This window comes from Talpa europaea (assembly GCF_964194135.1).
Source record: "Talpa europaea genome assembly, chromosome: 10".
In the NCBI taxonomy this organism is placed as follows: Eukaryota; Metazoa; Chordata; class Mammalia; order Eulipotyphla; family Talpidae; genus Talpa; species Talpa europaea.
The window spans coordinates 72,221,958-72,249,888 of NC_140077.1; the positions used below are offsets into that span (position 1 = coordinate 72,221,958).

The 27,931-nt window shown below is 43.9% G+C and overlaps 2 protein-coding genes across 7 annotated transcripts in view; one reads left to right on the plus strand and one right to left on the minus strand.

Moving 5' to 3' along the window:
* Positions 1-13,856, minus strand: part of SRGAP2 (SLIT-ROBO Rho GTPase activating protein 2) — a gene marked incomplete at both ends in the record, with an annotated part of 230,296 nt that extends 216,440 nt beyond the window's left edge. For all 4 annotated transcript variants that reach the window (XM_084246216.1, XM_084246215.1, XM_084246214.1 and 1 more), the window contains one exon: positions 13,790-13,856. In XM_084246216.1, the coding sequence (XP_084102342.1) occupies positions 13,790-13,856 (67 nt within the window). The remainder of the gene's footprint in view (positions 1-13,789) is intronic.
* A 3,795-nt stretch (positions 13,857-17,651) lies between these two features.
* On the plus strand, positions 17,652-27,394 carry FAM72A (family with sequence similarity 72 member A; the record flags this gene model as incomplete). 3 transcript variants are annotated; one of them, XM_084246324.1, is made up of 4 exons in its annotated part: positions 17,652-17,803; positions 20,009-20,086; positions 22,964-23,088; positions 27,300-27,394. In XM_084246324.1, the coding sequence occupies 4 exons, from the start codon at positions 17,652-17,654 to the stop codon at positions 27,392-27,394; spliced, it is 450 nt and encodes a 149-aa protein (XP_084102450.1). The 3 variants fall into 3 exon arrangements, with proteins under 3 accessions (XP_084102450.1, XP_084102451.1, XP_084102452.1); XM_084246325.1 differs by having other exon boundaries at positions 17,652-17,683; XM_084246326.1 differs by lacking the exon at positions 22,964-23,088 and having other exon boundaries at positions 27,300-27,354.
* Positions 27,395-27,931: the final 537 nt, after the last annotated feature.

A 27,931-nucleotide genomic window follows, 5' to 3' on the forward strand; every position in this document is an offset into this window, starting at 1 on the left:
CTATGAAAGGTCAACATGAACAATCCCTGCAGTGATGAAACCATTCAGTATCATCGCTGTATCAATGTCAAAAATCTGATTGTAATATTGTACTGATGTGTTGTAAGATATTAATCACTAGGGGAAACCAAGTAAAGGGTCTGTGCAATCTCTGTATTATTTTCTTACTGCTGCATGTTAATGTATAATTTTCTTAAAATGAAATACAGACAAGCCACACAGAACGGCCTAAACCTCCTGACCTGATGTAGAACCACACTGAGTCAATGAGACGTAGAGTGAAAAGGCATTTTCACTCTACCACCATACTCCCCCCTCAACCAGCAGCAACACCACCACTGTCAGGTTGTTCTCTCTTCCACTGGGCCTTCTACACCTGCTGCTGTGCTTTCACCACCACATTGGTGTTATCTGTTCATCCCTCTGCATAGGCTGAAGCTTCTGGAAAGCTGAAACCTTGGTGTTGATCTCTACATGCCCACAGCCTACCACAAGACTAAGCACATATTAGGTGCTAGTAACTGGATGCCAAGCTGAAATGAGCTCACGATTTTCTCGTTGAATACAAAGCATTCAACACTGGCAAAGCGAGGAGAGGGGGTCCAGGAGGAACATGGGGCAGCCATGAACCCACACCTTGATAGTTTCTTTAGTGACCTCCTCCTCCTCCTCCCCTGGGCGGCTGAGAAACCCAAATGAAGCAAAAATCCATAGCAGTCTGGTGGCGGCAGCCAAAACCTGAGTTCAGTTCTTCAGAACTCCTTTTTTCAATCCTACTTCAAACTCTGCAAACGAAGGAAATGACAAAATTATGCAAATGAAGGAACTGACCATTTATAGTTTGGGTCACTAGGACAAGATGAAAGACAGGCTATGGTGTACTCTTTTAGAAAAGATCTTAAAGGTTAGCTGACAGCCCTTATCCTGAAGTGATTAAGACTGAAGAACTGCCCAGGGGCAAAAGAATGTACTAAATGATCTGTCAGGAGCCTTCAGAGACCTCACACTCTCTGCCTGGGCAGACATATTTGGCTCACAGGGTGGGGAGGGGGTTCCCACGCCCTGAAAACAATGCTTGCTCCTTACTCCTCCTCCAAATAGTTTTGAGCATAAAAAAAAGTGCAAGCAAGAGGGTGCTTTGCTGCTCCTAGTGTTATCAGATAATTTTTCAAATTCTTACTCAATTACATGGAGCTCTTATCTGCAATCTCCACAGGCCAAACAGCCCTGCTTTCACATCATGCCCACTGCACCTCAAGAACACGAGCACCCCTCCCAAGTTAATTCCAGCTCTCATAAACATGAGATAGTTTTACATTAAGTTTTCTGAGAGAAAGAGAGACAAGAGAGAGCGTGCAGGCCCATGAGTGTCTTTTCTTCTGGTAGGAGTAAGAGGAGATTTGAGGCAAGGGAAATTTAAAAACTTGGGAGGTTCATTTCTGCCTAATGATTAACTCTTTGCTGCTGAATCCAGAAGAGTGAGCATTTCCAGACAGGCAGTGAAGCTCCCTGCCTGGCTAAAAGCAAGAGAAAGCTCTCACACATACGTTTACTCTTAGAAAGAAATAACTAGCACAAATGGGTTTCAGGTTTTGGCAACAGAAGCGCAACTGTAGTAGTTTTAAGAAGAACAAAATTGTGTTGATACTGGCCTCAAAATATCCAGATCAAGAACTTCATTAATCAAAGTAGCAGATACCATCTACCCAAAATGCTTCCATGTTTTGTTTAAAATTGCTGAGAGCAAAGAGTTGAGATAACTTACATCACCACAAATCACTAAATAAGTAAGAGATCAAGAGATACAGCACAACTGACTCCAAAAGACATCTACAACACAAAGCCTATTAACACTGTGGAAAGATGAAATTTTAAACCAGGAGTAGCAGAGAGTAGAAGAACCTGTGTATCTATTCTCCGGTTTCTAGCTTCCTTCAGAAAAATAACCAACAGCTAAACTCTCAGAGGCAACTCAATTTATAATAACCAGTTTTGGGTTACATGTCCTTGAAAGAATGAAGCAAGGAACTAGTGATTCAACTTTTCGGTTTTCAGCTGAAAAGCTAGAGACACCAAAGGTGGAATGCCCTGCCCCACATTACATAGCTGGTCTTCCATGAACGTACAACCGCCCTATGAATATCTTTTAAATGCTGTAATGATAAAAATATGAGCTGTCATTATTATTAATAGTACTCATTTTAAAATAACTGACTTAGCCTATTCGGTAGGTGAAACACAAACATGGAAACATTTCAACTCTGTAATACAGCATCATCACAATCCACAAAGAATTCCCTTAATTGACACATGAAGAAAGGTGTGAGAGGCCAGAGGCATCCTACATCCGAGGAGAGCCTGGAGCCACTCCCCCATGGCCCAGAAGTCTAGGTTAACCTTACTTCAGTACCCCATCCGTACCACCTCCCCCTATTAGATCCCAACCCAGAAATTGGGGGTTTAAAGACTCCCACTTTAATTTTAATTTTAATTAAAGCCAATCACCCAACTTCCTTTTTCTTTTAAATTCACATACCGTACATACCACACAAATGCCTAAAGCACTATGAGGTTTACAGTTCCACCTCTGGCCCACAGACATGGACCAGTAATAGCAGGGACTCGACTTTGGAAGTCTCAAGCTTACTGGAAGTTCAAGCTTTACTATCAGGTATCCTGACTAAAGCCCTTATTGTCCCTAGAATCCAGTCATCAGTCTGCCTCTAGGTCCAACAAGGAATTCTCTCTCCCCTCCAGCTGGGAAGTACATCTTCCCATCAGACAGCGACACCTTACCAAGAACCACTTCAACTGCTCTTCAGAGCCACTGCCACCCTCCCACCACCCAGCACACTGCTATATGTGTAGAGCGGCCCTGCAGACTGTTGTCCCACACAGCTTCCCCGGACTGCAGGATAGGGCAGGTGTCTGAACTTACAAGTGTGCCCACTTCCTGGGGACAACACTGTCATCTTTAGTATCATTGTTTTTTTTAAGATTTTTTTTATACAAACACTGGGGTACAGGCCAGAGGCACAGGAGGGTAAGAGAATTCACCAGAGTCAGAGCAGAACAAGCAGAAGGACTTTAGTACACTGCTGAGGGGAGCAGCGGGCAAGACAGGAGAGGTCTGCCACGCCATGTGGGAATCTCTCTGGCCAGCCGGGAATCAAACCAGCGCTGCAGAGGCCATGGACAGCCTCTGCACTGCTGCGCTCAATCCGCTGTGCCACCGGGAAGGCCCCATCTTTAGTATCTTAAACAAGTAGGAATCACAAACCATGAAAACATGAAAGTAACCTTGGTCACTTTCTAATTTAACCCCTAATCCCCTAGGTGAGAAAACCAAGGGGTAGGGAGGTCAGGTACATGTTTACCAGGAAAGCATGGAGAATACTGCATTAAAACCTTTTTTTTGCATTAAAACCTTTTTCCTAGTAAGCAAGTTAGTAGGAAATAAAAACAATCAACTAACAGCATTTCATAGTTTCAAAGGTCTTTCCAGTGAAGTCTTTCATTTGAGTGTCTTGATAGCATGAGGCAGGCCTGGGTTCATCACTTACACGCTATGTGCTTTGGAGTAAGTTATTTAAACTTCCTGTGCCTCATCTATAAAATGGAGATAATAATAGTAGCTACCTCAGAGGGCTACTGGGAGGTTTATTAGTTAATATATGTAAAGCACTTAAAACAGAGCTAAGACAAGAAGCACTCAATAAATGCTGGCCATGGTCATCATTAGCCCAGGTCAAAAATCAACCTACTTTATATGAGAAAACTAGGATTTTGAGGCCTGAGTTGAGTTACCCCCCCCCCCCCAAATCATAGTAGTAAATGACAAAGCCAAGCTAGAACCCAAGCTTTCTACCCCCAAATCCAGCACTTTTCCCTTGGAGTCATTCTGCCTGTGCAGAACCCTAGAGTTCAGTTTGTTATGGCCCAAATAAATTATTGCTCCAAAGTAGGTACCTCAACAGAGATGTCTCCCAACAGCCCCCTCATCTGACAAAATCTGGCCCAACATCTTCCCCCAAAATCAATACAGAAACTCAAGAAAGAGACACAGAAAATGAGAATAGGTCTGTAAAGGGTTTCAAGGTTTGGAGAAACTGTTGTCAATGCTTCAGAAACAGGATGTTATTTCTTCAAGCTCGGGACATGTCATGTCTTGGCCAGCTCATGCTCTTGGATCTCTTTGTCTTCTGTGCTTTGTCTTCTCCTGGAGGCCAGTCAGCTACCCATGGCTGGTGAGGTCACCTTCTCCAGAGGGAATACTAGGGCTGCCAGTCATGCTGTGGCTCAAGAGGCAGAGTCTGGCTCAGACAAGAGACTAGGTCCCAGAGCTTTCACAATGCCCATTAGGGTCACCTGTCCACTGACTTGCAAATTTTTAGAAGATTAAAAAACAAACAAAACAGACTTTGCCTTCTCCTTAATAGATGGCATCCTGAAGTAGCCACAGAAAAGGAGGCATACTTCCCTGCTGTTTTTCCTTCCTCAGGAATATGTATTTCAAGTTCAGAACCATTCTTTCACAATTTATGAATAAGGTCAGGCCTATTTAATGCCTAAAGGTTTGAAAACCCAGAGGGGAGAACTTTCCTATGTGTTCCATGGCTTCCCTGCTTCTCAGAGATCAGGTGTCTGTTTCTTAGGTGGCAATCCTTCTCTCTAAACCTGTGCTTCAAAAAGGTATCGTAACATCGTGTCTTTTCTAGTTGACTCTTAACTTCTGGCCAAAATAAACATAAGCTTTCTCAACTAGACTTGGAATATCTGTTTCAGATGATGAATAAATGTGGAATAAATTTTGGCTTCAATTATAAAAACCTTTTTTTTTAAACTTTCGGTTTTAAAATCTGGGAATTTCAGAGTTAATATCTTTCCTGCTTTCTAAGAAATGTGACTGAAGGAATTTGATCAATTCAAGCATAGCTCTAGGGCAGAGATTCTAAAAAGAGCAATGGAAGTGGTAATAAGGAAGAACTCATCCCCACAAAGGAGCCTCATGGTGCTATATAGTCTGGACTTGTCCTTGCATAACAATATTCATAATATATCTACTTAGAATTTCAAATAACACTAATATAAGGAGAAGGCTTGTTACTGAGTGGTGGGGGGGAACTGCAGAAGCACCCCATCATGGCACTATCACATCCAACCTCAATTTAGAAAACACTCACTTGGATTTACAAGTGTTCCAGTGTTGACTATGTGGCAGAAGCTGGACGCGGGAAGTGAATAAGAGAGCTCTGTCCCCAAGGTGCTCAGTGAGTTGTAAAACAAACAGATGCAAACAAAGAGATTACAATGTAATATAATGAGTGCAACAACACAAGTCTGCTCAAGGACACTGCAGAGGAGATGCACTGAGCAACACCGGGTAAAAAGCAAGGGTGGGAGTGAGGATGCTGAGGAATCCTGCTTGGGATCCAGCCTGAGAGGACTGTAATCTCTGCAGTGTCGCGATGCAGATACAGGGATAAGCAGGAAAGAATTTCTGGGGGTGGTGTCCTCTCAACTGTGTTTCACAGGGTGAATAAGTTGTCCAGGTTCAAGGTAAAGGATCCATTCCAAAAGAGGGACTAGCACAGATAAAGCATAAAGTATGAAATAACATTATACGGAAAGAACTAGAAACAGTCCGCTTTACAGTAGTATAAAATGTAAGTAGGGTAAGTAGAAATGTTGGGGTTTAAGTCTTTAAGCTATAACTTTAACAGGAATAGTATGTTTGCCATTTTTAAACAAATGGCTGTTTTGGGGGAGTATTATGTAAAATATATTGTCAAGATTAAATTTTAGAACTGTTTCTAAAGATATCTTAACAGCAGCAGTCCAGGTCATTCACTGTGCATTTATCACTGCTGTCAATAATTGTTGGCCAAGAGCTGCCATTTAAGTTCCAGCATGGTTCTAGACAGGTTTCCTCTCTGAAGGGACCCCTCATTAGAAGAAGTACTAATATTTACTTACAATATTATAATAAGCATTTAGTATTTCCCATACTCTGAGCTATTACTGCACCCACATTCACAATAAACCAGCAAGGTAGATCTTGTGATCTCTATGTCACAGAAGAGGAAACTTGGGAGAAAAGTTGAGAGAATTGAGCAAGGTGGAGATGTTGGTGAGATTCTACTAAGAGCTGGTTCCAAATTCTGAATTTTGTGCATTGCACTAGACACCCTAAAAACAAACCCTATCAGAAGTCCAGTAGGAGAGAGAAGACTAAAGACAAATATTTAAAACAAAAGGCAGTACAAGATCATTGCCAAAGGACTTAGCTGTGTGGGTAACCTAGAGTTGTTCCTGGCCACACTGACCAAAGAAGGCATTCCAGAAAAGCTGGGTTTTCCTGGAAGAGGGAGATTTCAGTATATGGAGATGTGGCATTAGGTGAAGAGAAAGGGGTATTCCAGAAACAGTGCTCAGAACTCTGACTCTGGTGACAGCCCAGGTTCTTATTCCTGTTCCAACATTCACTGGCTGCATCTATCCCTGGGGGAGTTGCTGACTCTCCCACATTCCTTTCTTTATCAGCAAAGTGGGATAAATAGCAACACTGGTGTGAAGGTTAGGAAATAATCTACGCAAAATATTTAGTATATGCCTAGTACATTGTAATGCCCAAACAAACAGCAAGGTGTTAGCATACAGTACATAGAGAGAAGGAATGGCAAATAGTCCAGTTAGGCCTCCTGTCCTCTTCAGGTAAAATAAGCAATACATTGAAATGATAAGTTGTGGCCAGATGGGGGACCAGGCAAATGTTCACTTGCAAAGCTGGTCTCCTCAGCAGGCAAGAAGGAATCAATCATTAGAGGACAGAAGTCATATTTATAACATTCTGAATAAATCTCCCACAGGGGCCCCAGCCCCTCCTCTCAGCATGTGGCTCACTTGGGACCCCTTCCAAAGAGGTATGAGGCCCTGATGACTGGTTCAAGAAAATCTACAGGCAGGGGCCTCCCTGGTGGCACAAGGGGTTAAAACGCAACCTATGAAGCTATCTACAGCCACTGTAGCACGAGTTCCATCCCCGGCCAGGGAGCAACCCACTTGGTGCAACACACCTCTCCTGTCTCGCCCACTGCTCCCCTCAGCAGTGTATTTCAGTAGATCTGCCTGTTCTGCTCCCCACTCTGTCTCTGGTGAATCCTCTCACCCCCCACACCTCTGGCCTGTACCCCAGTTCTTGTATGCAAAAATAAGTAAACCTTTAAAAAAAAAAAAAAAGAAAGAAAATCTACAGGAAAACAGGTACTGCCACCCATCAATTCCTAATACTTCCATGATTTTTCCTCTTTTCTTTCTCTCCCTTGTATACCCTCATATACCCTCCCTCCTAAACACACAGTAATGTCTGAGACATTAGCAGTAACCCTAATTTCCCTGGAAGACAGTTTTTCTTTATTCACTAATGTTAAAGAAGCTTTTCAGGAACACATCTGGGTAACTGGGGTCATTATTTATTACTTTTTAAACTTGGTAATGTTGGGCTTTTATATATTTTACCTTACTTCTATAACATGGTTATTGTATCACTCATTTATTAATGCATGATATGAAGAAGGTTTTGAGTGATGGTTATGTTCACCTATCTTGATCATGATGGCTTCACAGATATATGTCAAAATGTAATATATTGTGTACCTTCAACATGTGTGACTTATAAATCAATTAAATCTCAACAAAGCTGCTAAAAATACAGAAAATGTAAGTTTAATAAACATGCAATTATTATAAGGTATGAAATGTTATTATTAACATGCAATGCCCATACTATGAACATAAATACACATATTCATAACATGAAAATCTGAACGCACATATTAAAGTCTTAATTCAAAAAATTTTATCAGGACAGATAATTATATAGAAATGTACACACAGGTTTGCAAAACTTTGGTGTAGAGGATACTTTTTAAAAATAGGACTATACCTATGATTATAACATTGTTATTTGCAATAGTCAAAGGCAGCAGCAGCCCAAGTGTCCATCAACAGATAAATGGATTAACAAAATGTGGTATATCTTCAAAGGCCTTAAAAAGGAAGGAAATTCTGATGCAAGTTACAACATGTATAAATCTTGAAGACATTATGTTATGTGCAATAAACCAGTAACAGAATGACAAATACTGTATGATTTCACTTATATGAGGTACCTATATGAGCTGTCACACAGAAAAAAGGGGAAGGTGGGGACTAATTGTTTAATGGGTATAGAGTTTCAGGTAGGCAAGATGAAGGGATATCTGTGGAGAGAAGGTCAGGATGGTACCACAACAACGTGGATATACTTAATGCTACTGAACTGTACACTTAAGAATAGTTAAGATGCTAATTTTTTTTCAAAGATTTATTTATTTATGCATACAAGAGCCGGGCCAGAGATGCAGGGGGTGAGAGGATCCACCAGAGACAGAGTGGGGAACAGTACAGGCAGACTAACTGAAATACACTGCTGAGGGGAGAAGCAGTAGAGACAGGAGAGGTATGCATCACCATGTGGGTTTCTCCCTGGCCAGCGGGGGATTGAATTCGAGCTGCAGAGGCTGTGGATTGCTTCTTAGTGTGGTGCCTAACCCCTGGCGCCACCAGGGAGGCCCTAAGATGCTAAATTTTATGTTCGGTGCATTTTACCAGTTAGAGAAAGAGTAGAAGGCATTCCTACACATTATTGTCAAGTCAGTAAAGATATTATTTGGCAATTATAAAAAAAAATTTTAAGTGCTCTCATTATTTTTTTTTAAATCAACTTTCAAGGTAACTTTCCCAGATTTCCCCCAAAAGACCAATTCCGTAGCTGACCAAATTAAAATTGTTCACTTGAATTTTATTACCAGTAGAAATCTACATATTGACTTCTTTTTCCCTGAAACAAGACATATTTTCCTAATGAAGCCCTCAGAGGTCTAGGGTGTTAGGTAAGTGCAATCTTCAGGAAGGAAACCTCTCATCTGAAAAGAGAACTTTACAGGTGCCACTGGCAACCCACATTTATCTGGAGCAAACAGTGGGAGTTGATGAATCAGGGGCCAGGCACCTGCTGATTTTAAAAGGGTGTGGACACTACATATCAGGGCCAGGTCAGACTGCTCACTCCTAGCAGAGAAATGATCAGGGCTCATCCAAGCTTTCAACCTGTGTGGTACATGATGATGGGGCCATGAACTAACCACCAGATGACCTTCTCCAAAGGAAATTTCTGTTCCCATTCCCCAAAAGAAAGCCTGAAATTGGAAAAGCTAAGGACTCCTCATGGTTTCTACCATTGCTGCTTTGCATGGCACACAGCACCCCTCCCCCACCCTACCCCCACCACTCAGCATCTTCCTCCAGTATCTTTCAATGCTAAGATCTTGAATATTTGAGGTTTTTCCCAGGGCAACCTTTTCTTCTAGCAGTCACCTTAAGCAGAATCCTATTTTCCTTGAGCAAAGGAAGAAGAACCTTCAATCATCTTGCAGGAAGATGATACCATCTGCTTGGGGATTCCAAGGAGATGTTTTACTGCAGCTTTTCACAAACTGATTATATTTAAAGCTCCGTGGGGAGTGGGGGCTGGGAAGAAGGCGGCTTGGGAGAAGACCTTTGCTGGCATGAATGAAAAACCCGCAGACCTCCCAGGGGAGCAAGCTTGTTTAAATACCGCCAATCTGCCCTCCCAAGTACATGTGCGCACACAATGTGTTCCAAGTTTTAAATTTCATCTCCTGCTCTAAAAGGGCCCTGAAAGGGTTAAACTGTTCCAGGCAAAGGCCTGAGTCTGTTCTATCAAAATGCTCCAGATGGAAATTACAAAATTTCACTTCTCAGCTCTGTGGCGCACACACACACTGTTCTTCTAAGACATTAAAAAAAAAAAAAAGACAAGACCCCTAATGTTCTCAAGAAAGAGAATTTGACTGCTCAGCACACAGTGCCACTCTGTCTCCAATGATTCCTCCTGGGATATTTGCATTAACTGTCAATCTTGAACCTTCTGTGACTGTAAAAAGCCAAGGTAAGAGAGGCTAAGGAAAGGGGTCTTGACTAAGGACAGGATGATCCCTGGGACTAGGTGCACTGGATGAACGCACCTAGATCATCCATACCCTCCCTGCACTTTTTTGTTATTCCAGTCCCACAAGAAGCAAATAGACCAGAACCAAAAGGCTTCAGGTTATGACCATAAATCTGATCAGGGTGGTCAAGAATTTCCAGAGATTAATGTATACGAAAGCACTTTGTAAACTGGAAAGACTGTAAAAGCACTAAGAATACTATTGCTTTGAGTCAGACATTGGGAGGCATGAACTTTGAGAGGAATCTAAACACCCACAAACCAGAAACAATGATGGTTTTTAAGACGGCAGCTACAAGGCAGGCTGACTAAGGAGGCACGCCCTTCATAAAACCGCACTGGGGTAGGTTTGGTGCTGCAGCCTAGAAGTCCCTCAGGGTGAACATTGCAGGTGGGTTAAGGGAAGGGAAAAACCACAGCATAGCCAGGGTCCCACAAAGTCCACTTACGTCCACTTGGTTCTAATTCTGAATGAAAAGCAGCGTCTAGGGCTCTGGTCAGAAACATACAGAAAAAAACAGTGGCCCACAGCTAGACCATTTACCTGATCACTTTATAGAAAGGGAAAATACCATCAAGAGAGCTGCAGTGACTGACCCCAGCTACCTTTCATTACTATTGGAAGAACTTAAACTCCAGCTCAAGTTTCATTCTTAGCCAGTGCTCTGATGAGGCCCTAATGTTTAGCCCAACTCACCAAGAAGGAAGGCTCACTAACTGAGCAGACCATGTCAGTAGTGAGTACTGAGAAGTGTCAGGACGTGTGCTAAATGATTTTTATGTACCATGTTGGTGAATCCTCACAGCTATGCTAGGAAATGCATTGTGTTGCCTATTTTACAAATTAGGAAACTGAGGGCCAGACAAGTCCTGTCAGTGGCCGAAGGTACAAAGCAAGTGTGTGGCATAACAGAGATTTGAACCTGACCCTATAGAGTCAAAAGCCTGCCCTTTTAACTAGGCCAAAATAACAATTTCCCTTTTTATCTTGGCATTTCTAAGAGGGTAAGATGGGCAGCACCATGTGTCCATATAACATGTAAAAAGCTGACCCTCATAACTCTGACGGAAGAATTCCAGCTAGTGGCGAGCAGAGCCTACCCAAAACCCAAGTCTTTTGTCACACAGAGAACATGGGTTCTAGAGTGGAAGTTTCATGAGGGAGGAGGCTCTGTCTTGTTCACTGCTCTATCCCCACCCCCTAGAACACACAGAAGGCATCCAACAACTAACTGATGACTGAAGGTAAGGAGGCACGCTGCCTGCCTTGGCTTTGTGACCTTGGGAGGACCTCTCATCCTCATGAAGCCTCAGTTTCTTCATACGGTTAACGGTTAACGGTTAACAGAGAGTGAAATAATGTCTACCTCCTGGGTTGATGTAAGGATTCAACCAGATAGTTCCTGTAGAGCACATAGGACAGGCTGGAACATAAAAAGCAACCAAAATGTAATCGACTATTATCATTATCATCACTCTTATTCACTGACAGATTTTGGCTTCTCATGGAATTCTTTTTCCTACTCAGGTCAATGTTTCACAGTAAATACGAACAAGATAGAAAATTGGGAGTGTGTAGCCTGCTTCTACTTTCAGCTCTAATCCACATAGCTGTGTGACCTTGGGCAAGCCTCTTAATTTCTCTGTACTCTCCTCAGCTGTAAAATGAGGCACTAAACCATTTAAATGAGTTCCTAAACCATTCATCGGGCACCTTCTCTGGGTAAGACATCATGCTCAACCATCTATAAAATTCTATGATTCCGAATAGAATAATATCAAAGGAAAAGTATCAGAGCAAAGCAAAACAGCCCCCTGCTAGTGGCAAGGTTAAAGAGAAATCCCAAATAGCCAACTGCATTACATCATCTCAATAAGCAATGTTTGTAAATACACAAAGTGTTTAATTTTGAGGCTCATGAGAAAGCCTTCGCCAATAAGGAATCAGCAGAAACGATTCTATTAACACCTATCAGCCCTCAACCTTCCAAAAAATAAACATGTAAAATCACTTTGCACCTTAGTCAAATGGTATGCTACTGGAGAGAAATCTGGGAAAGTCAAAGTTATTAACACTCCCTATGGCAACAGTTCAGAATAGGATGTGTTAAAAAAAAAAAAAAAAAAAGAATGATATATCTGGTTAAAACTGCAGGGGAGATTCCAAGAGCAGAATGCAGTGCATCTGGACAGGACATGAAGGCCAGTGGCCCATTGTTTACAAAAACAGGCCCAGATTATGAACAGTGACAAGAGGCCAAGACCTCAATTATAACTCACAACCACACCTCTCCCTATCCCAGTTCAGCTGAAGCTATCAATCAGTCAACTCCCCTACCACTGTATTAAACCCACCAATATTTGCAGCCAAGAAGATAGAAGGTCCCTCAGGGCATCTCCAGCAAGGACCAAGCTGGTGACATTAAAAACATCCTAGAGGCACAATGGGGTCTCCAAACTACCTTCCAACCTTCCAAAAGACAGGGGCCCATTTCAAGCTCCACCTCTATCCCACCCCAGGCAATCATTAAAGGAAAGATTTGGACCTTCCTAAGTCCTCTATGATAGGAAAGGTCTCCTTGCATTGGTGCAGGGAAAGAAGGAGGGGCCCCTCCCTCTACACTCTGAAACAAAGGAAAACCCAGAGCTCCAACCATGTGGTGTAACATTCAAGGCCACCCACCTCTCCCACTCCCCAGCTGAGGTGTCAGTGGGCAAGAGCCTCAGGACTCTTGCCAGTGACTGACCAGGAAGGCACAGTGCCTTGCACAGACACATGCTGGGGTTCTGTAACAGGCAGGAACCCCTCCTATGGGAATTGCTGGTTAAGGAAAGGCTCTCTAGGAAGGGACTCTGAGTCACTGCCAAATCAGGCAGTCCTCTAAATGTGCAGACAGGTCATTTGGTTTCTCCTGGTCCACGTTTTGCTTTACCCTTCACATTTTGCAGAGAGAGAAGTGGGCCTTTAAAAGCATGTATTCTGGAGCAGTGGGTAACACCACGGAGGGTTAAACAATTATGTCTTCCCATTCTCCAGAATCAGCACCACTCAGCATTCCTAAATCCCAACCCGATTCATTCCGGGCGTAGGTGAGGGAGGAGACTGAGTGAGTGACCTTATTCTTTCCGATCTCTGACTGAATGCAGGGTGACCACAGACCAGGCAGATACAGGTGCACCCAAGTGGCTACAGACTTTGCATGTCTGATGCCACAGTAAATGTCATGTTTTGATACAGTGCATCAGAAAAACCCCTGCCTCGCCCAGGGCTCTCCAATGGTACCCCTTCTCAAGGTTGCCTTTCTCTGCCTGGACTCCTCTTCAACCTCAGAAATAAAATCCCAAACACCTGTCAGATTTCACTTGTCCTTCAAGGAACCCTGACCCTGACACCCAGAAGCAATCTGCCCCCTTTCTCTCTCCAAGAACCTTTTGCCCCTCCCCCACCCTAGCCAGCCCGGAGGAAAGGGCTGCCAAAATAATGGCCAGCCCAGAGCCAAATCTAAAGCCCACTCCAAAGATCCCTTTCCAGAGCCTGTCGCCCCGACACTACCCACCCCTTGGAGGCTCAGACCCATCCATGAAACCACCCCTGGTGGTCAGCCTAACCCCACCTGCTCCACCCAAAGAAATGAACATCCTGCAAATCAGGGTGGAAATACGTGCTTAAATGGCCCACTGGGCTTATGCATTATTCTATTTTTTCAAAGCCCTTACCTTTGACCTGAGTATCATACTCTGCTATGATCTCCTTATCCTTTTTGAATTTGGCTGGAGACGTCATGTTTTTCTTCTTTCTTCCAAATTCAAATTGTGAATTGATAGATCCACGGGAAAAATCCAACCACCGAGATCAATACCTCCAAGACCGCTTCTCCCGAGGGCAGAAGGGGCCCCCCGCGGTGGTCTCCAGCGCTCCGGGGAGCGCGGGCTGCGGGCTGGGCAGGCGGCTACCGCCGGCACATGCAGACGGTGGGCGCTGGGGCCGGGCGCGGCGGCGGCTGGTTCCTGCACTAGAGCCGTAGCCGCAGCCTCAGCATTAGCCAGGAGAACTGCAGCGCCCGGAGGCTGGCCTGGGGTCTGACATCAACGACACAGGCGGGGAGTGGAAGTCCTTCCGCACAACATGGTGTGGGGGTGCGGGGGTGTGGACGCGCCCAGCTGTGTCCCCGGCAGGGAATGGGTGCGTACGGGGTGCCGGGGGAGGGCTGGGCGTGCTTCGCGGTTTTTTGTTGCACAGGCTGGAAGATGCTGCAAATCAAATCCCAAACGGGAGCCGCAGCGGCGCGGACGGGATCGGAAGTCGTTTGCTCCGGTTCACTTGCCTGTAAATGCAGGGGAAAGGGGAGGGGGCGATCAGCCCCAACGCAGACCCTAATCGCCGCGTGGGTGGAGTAGGGGACGCGATCGCCGGCCGGGCCTGGGCCCATTCATCTCCCCAGACGCCGCGTGCCCCCGAGCCGGGCGCTGCCAAGTGGGGAAGAAGGAAGCTCCCTCCGGATTTAAGAAAACACTTTGGAGCAGCCGCCAGCGCGGGCTCAGGGTGGGGACTGCGGCGGGAACGCGGGGCTCCGGGCGGGGACTGCGGCACCTCGGAGGCCTCCCGAGGCCCGCCGGAGCCGGGAGCGGCCAGCCGGAGGGAGCCCTCCCGGCCCGGACTCCGACTTGGCCCCTGAGCTCCGGCGGGGGCGACTCCCAGGACATCAAAGGGGATCAAAGCCGGGGAGGGACGAGTCACCCGGGCACAACTTTTCTTCACCTCCTGCCCCTCCTCCCCGTTGTTTTGTTTTTGGTTACTAGCTTCTCTTGGCAGCAAAATGTTGGGGGGGAGGGGGGTGGAGATCTGCAGGAAAACGCCTGCTCGGCACGGGACACATCCAGGAAAACAATGTGGTCGGCAGAAGCAGGAAACGGGTTAGAGGCGAGGGTCGGAGTCGGGAAAACCGGGGGGCGGGGGGCGGAAAGCTGCCGCCGCCTCCCCCAAGCCAGGGACAAGGGTGGCTCTTATTGCCACCCCCAGTATTTTTGGTCACCGAGGCCCAGCTACCCCCGATCCCGCACCCAATCCCAGGCTGGGGGCGGGGAGGGGGTCGGGCAGGGTCGCGGTCTCCCGTCCCAGCACCAGGAGGTGCCCAAGAAGATCCCGCCCCGGTCCCGGCCGGGAAGGCGGGAGAAAGGCGGGCGGAGCGCAGGGCTGGAGTCCCGCTCCCCGGCGCGCCGCGGCGGCGACCCTCCCTCCCGGCCGCCCCGCTCCTCGCGGCGCCGGGGGCGTAGCCTCGCGCGGCCGCCCTCGCTCCCCGCGCCGGGGAAGGGCTGCGCGGCGGGAGGGAGAGGGGCGCCGCGGCCCGGCGGTCCGGGCGGCAGGAAGCGGGGAGGGGTGAGAGGTGGGGTCGGGAGCCGCGAGGGTCGGAGCCCCGGGCTTCTGCACGCGCCGGGAAGGCGGGGCGGGCGAGGCGAGGACTCCCTTCGGGCGGGGGTCAGGAGGCGGCGCGGGCCGCGCCGCTGCGTGGAACGCGAGGATGTTCGCAACTTCGCGGATCCAGACCAGGGTCCGGGAATGCGAAGACGGGCCCTCGCGGGCGGGCGGGAGACCGGGACCGGGACGAGCTCGGCTCCGGAAGCTACGCGAGCCCCATCCCCCGGGCCCCGCGCTGGACGCCGGCGGTCCGCCAGGCGGGACGGGGGAGGCGGCTGTGGCTGCCGATGCCAAGACGGTCGCCCCAGGGTGGACCCGGCGGCCGCGCGCGGAGGGCGTGGGGAGGGGCTGGGTGCGGGCGGCGCGGCGGCCCGCGAGCCGGGACCGAGCCCCGGCCGGGCGGCGGAGGGCGCAGAGGCGCCGTCCCGAGGAGTTCCGGGCTGCCCGGGGGGTCTGGAGAGCGCTGCGGGGAGGCGGTCTGAGGGATTCCGGGCGGCTCCGCTGAGGCGATGCCGCGAGCAGCATCCGCGTCCTCCCCTTCCCGCCCCTGCCAGGGTTTGCTCAGTCGGGGATTCGGTCCCGCGGCCGGGCAGAAGAAAGGGAAGAGGGAGGGAGCCTTTACCTGGCTCTGACGCGTCGGGCTTCGGGCCCCCGGCTCCGCTTCCCTCTCAGGGCTATCCGCCCCTCGCTTCCCCGCCACCCGCTTCTACGCAGCTCGGTCCCCTCGTCCCTGGAGGAGCCTGGGCCAACTCCGCGGGACCCCGCCGGGAAGTAGAGCCCACCCCCCTACCAATCACCGCCCGCCTCCTATCGACCGATGGGGCCGGTAGCCAATAGGAACGGCTGATCCAGAGAGGCCTGGAATGGAAGGAGGGGCTGGCCAAAGTTGGAGGTGTGACTAGCACTCCCGAGGCGTGGTCACAGAGTGAACTCCTCCCGGGCTGGCCGAACCCTAAAGTAGAATTGATGGGCGGGATTAAGATGGAACCAAGAACCAAACGCAAACTCTTTAAGAGACCGCATGTCCAATTGAACCTAAGTTAAGAGGCGGGGCTTTAAGGAGGATTCTAGCCAATAGAGAGTAGAGGCCGGTGGGACCTCTTCCAATAAGAAACGCGAAGGGCGTGCCCTGCTGCTGTCCAAGGCAGGGTTCGCCCGGAACTGACCAATGATATCGGAGGCGGAACCAAGCTCGACCAACCAGAACGCCGATCTTATCCCTGCACCGTTACTGGGGCGGGGCGTACAGGCGCCCTGCCACTAAGATCTCACCAGGGGCAGGTCCGGCGTCTTCCAATGAGGGACGTGGGCGAACTCTAGCTCTCCCAATCGGCGCGCGGCGCTGGCAATTCAAACTGACAGCAGGTTGGAAAGGCAGAGAGACCGGAAGAGGGAGCAAAAACCGGCGTGTTCGGTGACAGCGGCCCGAACGCCGACTGCGCCCCAAAGGCGACCTCATCCCGCCCCGGCGACACCACCGCGCTCTTCAGAGAGGCCGGTCCGGGAGGGACCTGAGGAGACGGCCGCGGGCTCGAGGGAGAGCTGAGGGGAGGGGAGCGCGAAAGCAAACGCTGAAGCGGGGGCTGCAGGGCAGGGAGGGGGGGCGCGAGCCTCCGAGGAGGACCGGGGTTCGTTCCTGCGGGGAAAGCTGAGGCGATTCCGGGACCCTGGCAACAGAAGAAAGCTTTCCAAAGAGGAGGCGTGGTAGGGACGCCTCGAGGGGTCCGAGAGGAGCCGGAGCGCTCCGGGGCTGGGGTTCAGGCTGAGGGAGGCCTTCCTGGAGCAGACGCTGTGCGGGGGGCCGTGCTGGAGAAAACTGGGGTGCCAGCCCGGCGGGCCCTTTCGGACGCGGGAAGGGGGACGCTGCCTGCAGCCCCCGCGACCCTTGCAGCTCGGCTCGCTCCCCCCACTCCAACCCCACCCCCTTCCCCGAAAGTTAAAAGGACCTTTGCTGCTTCTGTCCTACTCAATAAATAGTACTTTTACCCTCCAACGGGGGAAACAAAAGAACTCATTTCCTTCCCAATTCGGTGCTTAGGAAAGCCCCAGGCCAGGCTGGCCTCTCGACTGATTTTATAATTTTAACTCAGGGGTCAAACTAGCAAGGGCCTTGCTCGTGTGTCCATTCTCAAAACCCCACACTCTGCCTCGTTTCGCGGCGCCATGTCTACCAGCAGCTGTAGTTTCAAGGACCGGTGCGTGTCCATCTTATGTTGCAAATTCTGTAAACAAGTGCTCAGCTCTAGGGGAATGAAGGCTGTTTTGCTGGCTGATACCGAAATAGACCTTTTCTCTACAGACATCCCTCCGACCAAGTAAGTCATGCCAGTGGCGGGCAAGGGGAGAGTGTGGCGTGGAGGTCGGGGAGTCAGCACGGAGGTTATCATTTAGGTGATGCAGCCGCTCGCAGCAGTCTGATGATCCCCTTGGAGGATAACTAAATGGGCAGACTGTCTGGACAAAGTCTGAGGTTTGGCCGCAGCGGTCAGTCCTGATGTCATGCTTCTAGTTCAATTCCAGTCATGTGACCACATCCCTAGGTTGGATCCCTGGCGCTGTGCCGGGCCCCACCTTGCCACTCACCCAACCAAGCCCTTGACCTCGACTTTAGGTGAATTCAGGCAAGATTTTCCTTTTTGTTGGAGAGACCATTGAAGTTTTAGTCTTTATCCATAAAGTTTTACACTAAAAAAAAAAAGAAAGAAAGAAAACCTCGTGGTTTTCCACCATTATTTCTGCATGCAAAATCTGGATCCATAATCCATTTAGGTCAGAAGTCTCTCAAGGAGAGATTTGAGTCTCTCAAGCAGAGATTTTTATGGGAAGAAACAAAGACTTGTCCCTAAAATAAAGCCTATTTTGTAGACTTATGCACTTGTTTTCATAATTAAATCCTTTGAAGTTCTGTTTTGGGTCACTGCCCACTTTGGGGTATATAGTTCTTAAGAATTTGCTTTTTGTTTGAAAAATTGTCATTTTCTTTCACTCAAATTTACCTTTTTCTAGCTTTATAAAGGTGTTTTCTTTCCACAGTCAATCATGTACTTTACATGATTTTCAGTATTTACTTCTTTATCAAAGCTTTATAGCATAGTTTATCATTGAAATAATAGAGTGATTATCCAAAATATGGGCAAACAGCTTTTCTTTGGACACAGAGTTATAGGAGGCAAGCTAATAATCATAATGAATTTCATGATAATAATGGAAATTTTAGATATTTGTAAATATACTCAAAGCTGAGATTCTTCCTCCTTTGAAATCTTTCTGAATTTGTTTAAATGGAGTCATATCTAATGATAAATCCAAGATTCTCACTTACTGCAAAGTAAATGGGTTTATATTTTATGTACCATTGTGTTTGTGTGTCTGTTGTGGAAAGAAAAAAGCACTGCAATTAATCTGGAACCAACTGTTGCAAAGTTCCCATGATTTGTGGTCTAGTTCTTTTCCTTCTTCATGGCACACATACATACAAATTTAAAATATTAGTTCACTTATCTTGCAATAAGTGGTAAATAATAATACAGTCATAAGATAAGCTTAGTTATATGAATTGTTATACATAAACCAGAGTCTAGAATAAAATCAGGTCTTTCCTATTGTCTACTCTTCCTTGCAGGGGTTTTAATGATGATAGATTAATGTACTAAGATGTGTGTGAATCAATGAACATGTAAGACTTTTTTAATGAAAGATTTGTCAGACATTTATAGTGAGTTCAAAAATATTAACTGAGTCTTACAAAATATACTCAGATTCTCTTTCAGTTCTCTGGGTCTACAAAATTCATACTAAGTAGCAATCAGAAGTACGTTTTGGTGGCATGGATATAGAAAAACTAGAGCCCTGTACCCTATTGGTGGGAATTGCAGCTGCTATGCTGCATTTGTTAAGTTGAAAACTGTATCGCAGCTCCTCAAAAAATTGCAAACAGAATTAATATATGATCTGGCGAGCCCACTTCTTGTTATATATCCTAATAATTTAATTCAGGATCTGGAGGAGGAGATACTTGCACATCCATGTTTTTGACAGCATTATTCACAATAGCCAAGAGGTGAAATCAACCCAAATGTCCATCAACAGATGAACAAATAAACACAGTGATATATATATGATTGAAATATTATTTAATTTTAAAAGATTGCTATACATTGCAAGATGGACCCGGAGGACAATGTCCTAAGGGAAATAAGTTACAAAAAAACAAATACAGTATAATTTCACTTACATGTGGTATCTAAAGTAGTCAGATTCACAAAAACAGAAAGTAGAATGGTGGTTGCCAGAGACTAAGAAAAGGGGGAAATGGGAGAGTTGGTTAATAAATGAGTTTCAGTTTTGCAAGATGAAAAAGGTCTGGAGATTTATTGTATAACAATGTGAATACATTTAACACTCTTGTTTATACACTTAATATGCTTAAGTTAGTAAATTTCATGCTGTGGTTTTTTTTTTTTGCAGCGATTTTTTTTTTTTAATTCGCCTTAACAATCTCTATGCTTTACCCTCTCCAGTGCAGTGGATCTCATTGGAAGATGCTATTTCACTGAAATCTGCAAATGTAAACTGAAGGACATTGCATGTTTAAAATGGTAATTTGTGGCAGTATTCTAGATAGCCCTGAGTCTGGGAGATGGATGGTGACAGCAAAGCACAGAGAAAGATTCCGTGGGCTGCATCAAGTACTGGTTATAACCCATGCAATGAGCCATTGAAGAACCACTTTTTATATAAAGCTCTTTTTCAAAAGGATTTAGTGATACTTTACATTTGTACATGATTTTGCAATTTTTCAAATTGCATTCACAGATATCTGCTTTAATTTTCAGAACAAGGCAATGTAGTTTAGGGGGACAAACACTTGGATTTACAGTCATAAATATCAGGTTTGGTTTATTTTATTCTTTATATGATCTTGAGTAAACTCATTAAACCTCTGAACTTTTATTTCCTTATTTAATTTGTGTCTTAAGAAAATAGAAACCTAATAAGATTAGACATTGTCTCCTTAAGACAGATATTTAAATATCCTTTATGTTTACCTTATAGAGTTGTTGTGAAGATCAAATGAATTATGAATGTTGAAAGGCATGATAAACTAAAATTACAACACTGATGAAACTTGTTATCTTTAGAGAGGTGAACAGACTTGAGTGGTATGAATCCTGTTCTAGAGAGAAGAAAATTGAGACTCTTTTATTTAAATGAGATTTGAATTATAAAGTATAATCCTAGTCATTTAAATGAGCAAAAATCCTCTTGTGTGTTAATGACTATTTTATTACATTCCTTCAATGCATTCAAGTTATTTTTATATTAAAATCTTATCAAGACCTAGTCATTGTTGTAAGAGCTGGAAATAAAGCAATAAACAAGACAAAGTCACTGGCCTTTGTACTTTATATTCTAGTAGGAAGGCCATCATTCAGTAAGATATTTAAATAAGGTATTTAATAGGGTGGGAAGTGCCTCAAAGAAAATAATAGAGGTTGGGAGAGTGAGGAAGAGTTCTTTTAGATAGCACAGTCAGGGAAGGTAACATTGGAACTGAATCCAAAAAGAAAAGGAACCAGAGGAAGAACGTTACACACAGAGGGAATCCAAGGCTAGAAGAAACTTACCATGTTCAACAAATACAAAGAAGACAGCTGGTGTGACTGAGACATGTGAGCATCAGGAGAGTGGTATGAGTAGGTTAGAAATATAGTCAGAATCTAGAACAGTGCTGTTCAGTAGAAATATGCAAACCACATATGTAATTTGAAAATTTCTAGTAGTCCCACTTAAAAAAATAGAAACAGATGACATTAATATTAAAATATTTTATTTAACTTAATATATCCAAAATATTATTTCAACATGCAACCAACATAAGTAATTAATGCTAAATTTTACATTTCTATTTTTTGTTCTTAGTCTGTGAACTGGTGTATGTTTTACACTTATATAGCACATCTAAATTTAGTCTAGCTGCATTTCAAGTGCTCAATAACCACATGTGGCTAATGGCTATTGTTTTGGAAAGGACAGATCTAGCCCTAAATATGAAATGGGGTTTGTATTCACTTTTGACCAATGGGAAGCCATTGACAAGATTTTAACAAGGACACAAAATTATCTGATGTGTCCTTAGTAGAATGTTACCTCCATGTTAGCACCACTATATTCCTAGTATCTAGACCGTGCTCAATGCTCAATAAATGTTGGATGGATGGGTGAGTAGATAGATGGATGGATGAATGGATTACTTTTGTAATCTAGTCTTACAAATAGCTGAAGGTCATAGTCCAAGAACAACTTTGCTATCATTTGTTTACCTTTCAAGCAGAGTATGATTAAAAGATACTTTAGGTGACTGCTACTTTTTATAGGATTTTTTTTTAAGATTTATTTATTTATGCACATAAGAACTGGGTACAGGTCAGAGGTGTGTGGGGGGGAAGTGAGAGGATTCACCAGAGACAGAGTGGGGAGCAGAACAGGCAGATCCACTGAGATACACTGCTGAGGGAGCAGCGGGCAAGACCGGAGAGGTCTGCTGCGCCATGTGGGTAACTCCCTGGTCAGGGATCGAACTCGTGCTGCAGTGGCTGTGGATAGCTTCATAGGTTGTGTTTTAACCCCTTGTACCACCAGGGAGGCCCTAGGATTTTTTTAATAGGGTCTCACAAAAATGACTGATTCCTACATCTCACAGTGTGGAAACAATCTATAATAGGAATTTTGTAACTCAAATTATAAGCAATTCATGTTATCATTTTTTCTTAATGTACTAACTAAAATGTTCCTTGTATAATCATTCTATTTAATAGTGACCAGTTGTTTTAAAAAAAAAAATGAAGAAATGAGTTTCTTATAATTATGCAGATAATCCTGAAGATAGTAAAAACTTTTGCAACTTTTTCTAGAAGCTATGGATTTGCTTTATTTCTAAATTCCTTCAAAAACATGAAAACTAAAATTAGAGCAGCCAGCTTGTATTTGGTTTGCATGGGCTCATGCTGTCTTCCTACTCTTCCATCTGTTAAAACAGTTTTTTGGTGATGGCATGGAACTAGAACATATAAGAACCCAACTTGCCACATCCCTGGGGATAGCAAAATCCTTTACCCACAGCACTGAGTTTATTTAATGTATTTTGTCTGTACAGCACATCAATTTTGGATGCTTTACAGAACAAATTACAACCTTATGTCATCTAGAAACAAGCTTCTAAAGGGAGAATTGATAAAATAATACTAGCAAAGAAACTGAATATGCTAGTATTATTTTGCTTCCCAAAGACTATTGACTGTTGACAGTAGAACTGGAATCATTCTCAGAGTAATTTCCTTCCCAATTATTTCAGTAATGGAGGTTGTTAGGAGGAAACGATGTCTCTATATAATCTATCTATTTACATAAACAAGTAGAATGCTTATATAGCCAGGAGTTACATAGTATCTAATCATATTTACTTTCTTTTTTAGTGGAAACATTGTAGGTTATCATGTGATTGTTCCATGTTGTTCCTGCCTTCTTTCCTGCAACAATGGACACTTTTGGATGTTTCACAGCCAGGCAGTATATGGTATTAACAGACTAGACTCCACTGGTAAGAAAAACAGACTCAGATATTACTCTAAATTTTGTCTATCAAAAAAATAAAATTAAATTTGTCTATCACTACCTGAGTGAAGCTGCCAATAGATTCTTTCAGAATTCCCTCTAAAACCTTACCTGAGTTCGATCCTCTAGAGTGAAACTTTAATCCTTTTTATCCCAAACATTCACTTATGGAAGCTATTAACCAAAATTCATTGCCATTTCTGTTTCCAGCATTGTATTTAAGAGACTCAAGCTTGGCTAAGTTCCTTGGTTGTCTTAAATTAATACTTTGAGTGCTTTAAATGTTTGCCTTGATACATATGATGACTCTATAGAGAATTATAGAAGATTTCAGATTGTGTGTGTGCGTGTGTGTGTGTGTGTCTGAGAGGAGAGACAGAGAGAGATGGGGGGGAGAGAGAGAGAGGAAAGAGATAGAGAGAGAGGGGAGAGAGAGAGAGAGACTGAGAGAGCACACACTCTCAAACCCCCAAGCAGGCGCTAGAGCCCCCAAGCATTCGCACAAGGGGGGCTGGGGCATTGGGGACTTGGGAGAGGATAACTAGGTAACCACTGTATTTGGTGATACTGCTTCAGGATAAAAGTAGACATTTTTATCTCTGTTAAATTATTTTGGAATTTTAGCCAATTTTGCTTAATACTAAATACCAATATGTTATATTAATTATTTAGTAGGAAAATATACAGCCAGTTCTTAAAGACATTTAGAGAATACATTTTACATTGTCTGGAACCATTCAGTTTTGTTATAGACACATGTGTCTCATATCTGTTTATATAACAGATCAAGTTGACTTTAAAGAACTTGTGGATCTAAGTTAGCACTAATACTTTTCAGATTTTAAAATGTATATTTTAGTCTCCTTCAGAACTTACAATATGTTCATTTTTTTTTAAAGTATGATTTGCCTTCAAAGACTAAAATATGAATTTTAAGCTAGGTTGTCAGGGTCTTTAAATCCTTCAATTAAACTTGGGTTTTTATAGACTGACTTTTTTTTTATCACCTGGTGTTCAATTGTGCTCTCAACCTATTATTTGGGTCTCTTAATTTATGACTCTGTTCAGAAGGCCATTTTTGAGCAAGGACTTATCCTGAACTCCCCTAACTGAGATGTGGACTCTTCATTTAGACCTCCAGAAATGTTTGTGTTGCTCATGGGACACATTAAAGGAAGTTTCTGCTTTGATATTATTTTTCCTGCTTCACAGAATTCAAAACATAGGGTGGAGATTTTTCAATTTTTATTTTAATATTGGTCAATTTTTAAAAGATAAAAGCCCAACATTATTCCATTTTCATTGAATCTAATCCATGAGAAACAGATGGATCACAGGATTTCCTTCCTCCCTTCTTAACAGAGAAAGGAAGGTGCTGCTTCTCTCAGATCCAATCTCTTAGTTTATTTTTTGTCCTTTGAACCAATTGTGCTAAGCTACTTATGTCTCTGAGTATTGACTCCAAAAATATCAAACTTTTTTTGTGACCCTCATATTGTGATTTAAAGCAAGATTTTCTAGATGCTTTGAATAAAACAGACTTTCTAATGGCATTGGAACTGTCCTTGAATTACCTGAATCAGCAGCATCCAAGGAATACATACACAAACTTTATACAAAGAAGTCTACCTTATAGTCTAGCCTTCATATGTAGACCTGATTTCCCAAAACTTCCTTGATGAGACTTGAGAAACTTCAGTCCAAATTCCCTGGGATTTTTGGCAAATACTTTCAAAGGCAAATTGACTTCAGCTCTCCACTTACCTTTACAGGTTCTAATCATCCCATAGATTTTCCCTATTTAGTGTCATATTACCAAAGGCAGAGACCACTCATTCTTGGATAAGGTGGAGGTGGAGGAGGGATTTTTTTTTAATTATTATTATTATAAACAATTCAAACACACAAAAAAATCATTGTAAATAGGGCCTCCCCTGGTGGCACAGGCGGTTAAACACCATGCTGTGAAGCTGTCTGCAGCCTCTGCAGCGCTGGTTTGATGCCAGCTGGCCAGCGAGGGTCCCACATGGCGCAGCAGACCTCTCCTGTCTTGCCCGCTGCTCCCCTCAGCAGTGTATTTTGTCAGTCTGCCTGTTCTGTGCCCTGCTCTGTCTCTGGTGAAGCCTTTCACTCTCCCGCACATCTGGCCTGTACCCCGATTCTTGTACGTGTGAATAAATAAAACTTAAAAAAAAAATCCTTTAAAAAAAAATCATGGAAAATATTATGGTAGACTTCTGTATCCCCACCAGTATCTAGTAGATGTTAATTTGTTGCCTGATTGGATTCTACTGTTTCAGCCAGGACAGTTGATTGTTTCTATTGTTTCAACTATGTGACAGGGTACAACCTAGAGTGTTACTTTGGACACCTGTCCAAAGTGGACAGTTAGCAGAAGGTAACTGCTATATTTGCTATATATATACATAGTTGTTGTTTTTTCTTCTTAATTTACACAATGGAATACTTTACAGAGTAAAAAGAAATGAGCTAACCTATGTAACGTGGACATATGATGTTGAGTGAAAAAAGCAAATTAGAAAAGATACATACATCCAGCATAACACATAAAACGATGATATGTATTATCTCTGGTCCTTTAAAAAAAAAAAGATTTTATTTATGCAAACAAGAACTGGGGTACAGGCCAGAGGTGTGGGGGTGAGAGGATTCACCAGAGACAAAGTGGGGGGCAGAATGGGCAGACTGACTGAAATATACTGCTGAGGGGAGAAGCAGGCGAGTCAGGAGAGGTCTGCTGTGCTGTGTGGGTCACCTCCCTGGCCGGGGATCAAACTTGTCCTGCATTGGCTGCAGATAGCTTCATAGTGCTGCATCTTAACCCCTTGTGCCACCAGGGAGCCCCCTATTGTGATCTTATACCCTTGTAATAAACGTAGTGCAAACACCCGTGGTGTACTGGCAGAGTGGAACCTGCAAACCACATCTCCAAACACGAGTTCATCCCATTCCACCATTCAGTCTCTATGTCCACGTGCATAGCATGGGTCTCCAGAGTTGCTAAATCCTCCTCGTATCCACACTGACAATTGGACAACTTGTGATTTGCTTTTCTTGTTGACTTTTCTTGTTGGACTCTCCTAGAAGTCAATTAACAATGATTTTTTATCAATTTAGAGCTTTCACGGTGTAATATAGTGCATGCCCAGATTAAACTATTTCATTAGCCTCTATCATATTTATGGTCTTGTGGTACATACCTGCACTGGATTCTTCAATAGGAAATCTGTCTTTTCACAATGAGATTTTATTTTATTTTATTTTATTTTTTTTTTTAAAATAGAGGCATGTTTTATTTGTTTGTTTGTTTTGTTTATACAAGCACTGGGTACAGTCAGAAGCGCGGGAGGGTGAGAGAATTCACCAGAGCCAGAGCAGGGAGCAGAGCAGGCAGAAGGACCAAAGTACACTGCTGAGGGGAGCAGCGGGCGGCAGGAGAGGTCTGCGCGCCATGTGGGACCCTCTCCGGTGGCCGGGGAGCAGCCGGGGATCGAACCGGCGCCGCAGAGGCCGCGGGCAGCTTCCCAACCCAGCGCTCAACCACTGCGCCACCGGGGAGGCCCACAATGAGATTTTAGATGGTTCTTTTGTTTGTTTTATTGACAGCACCAACCTGGTTACAGTTCTATATTGACATTCTAGAATAAAGCCCATCTTTATCAAGGGTTACTTTTCATGTTAATACTGGCTCCAAAACTTAGCTTTTTTTAATCAGATAAAAAACACCATCTACTTTTATGTTTATTAAGGAGATGAGACTTGCTAAGGTCTTCTTTGTGAACACTCCGAAGGAACAACTAATCTAAAAAGATCTTGTGAGATCTTTTCTTAATGGAGCCATTCTTTAAAAGTATTGAAATTTATTTGAAAATAATGATCACTGTAGAGTGATTATAACATAATGTAGCTGAGGTAGAGCTTGAGTAACTCCTGAGGTCCTTTTGAATTCTAAGTTTCTAGAATTCAAGCCCTTTGTTTAAAAGGATTTGAGGAAAGTTTATGTCCTAGATGAATAATGTTACATAATTTTATTTGTGGTAGATTCTTTAATAGCTTTTTGCTTTGTTGCTGACATTATGGTTAATATAAGAATATTAACATATAAAGTTTCATTTATAATTTTCTGAGTTGTAACAGTAGTCAGGGTTAAGTAATTTTATGACCTTTTATTTTCAGGTATAAACTTCCTACTTTGGGGCAACTTGCCAGAGATAGAAGAGACTGCAGATGAAGATGCGTTGGATATGTCGGCAGAGGAGTGTATTAGATGAACTGGATTATGATATGTAGGATATTCCAAATTTTCCTATTTAAAATGTATATTAATAATCAACTTTATATTTGTTGTTTTTTTTTCAGTGCTTTCTTTATTTGGAAAATAAAAATGGGGCATTTGTTGATTTATTCATTTGCTGTCTCAAATTAATTTCCTAAGTATAAATTAGTCAATATCCTTCTTTTCTTCTACTTCTACTTGCCCCTCTTCCTCTTTCCACACCTCTGTTCACTATAGGTGTCTTCTTAATTCAGATAAGGAAAGATTCTTTCACATGTTGCTCATCTACCTTCTAAGTTTGGAAGAGTTTTTCTTATAACTAAATGCTAGTACCATTAATTTTACATTTCTGAATAAGGGGCATTAGTATGCACACAGGTACAAACCATACATATTAGCAAAGCATACATAGGTCAAGCACAACTGGAAATTAAGGCTTACCTAGAAATTAAAAAAAAAAAATAGGTTGTTATGCTCCATGAGTACTGATTATCATATGTTATGCTAATGATAAGTACTTTAACATGGAGCG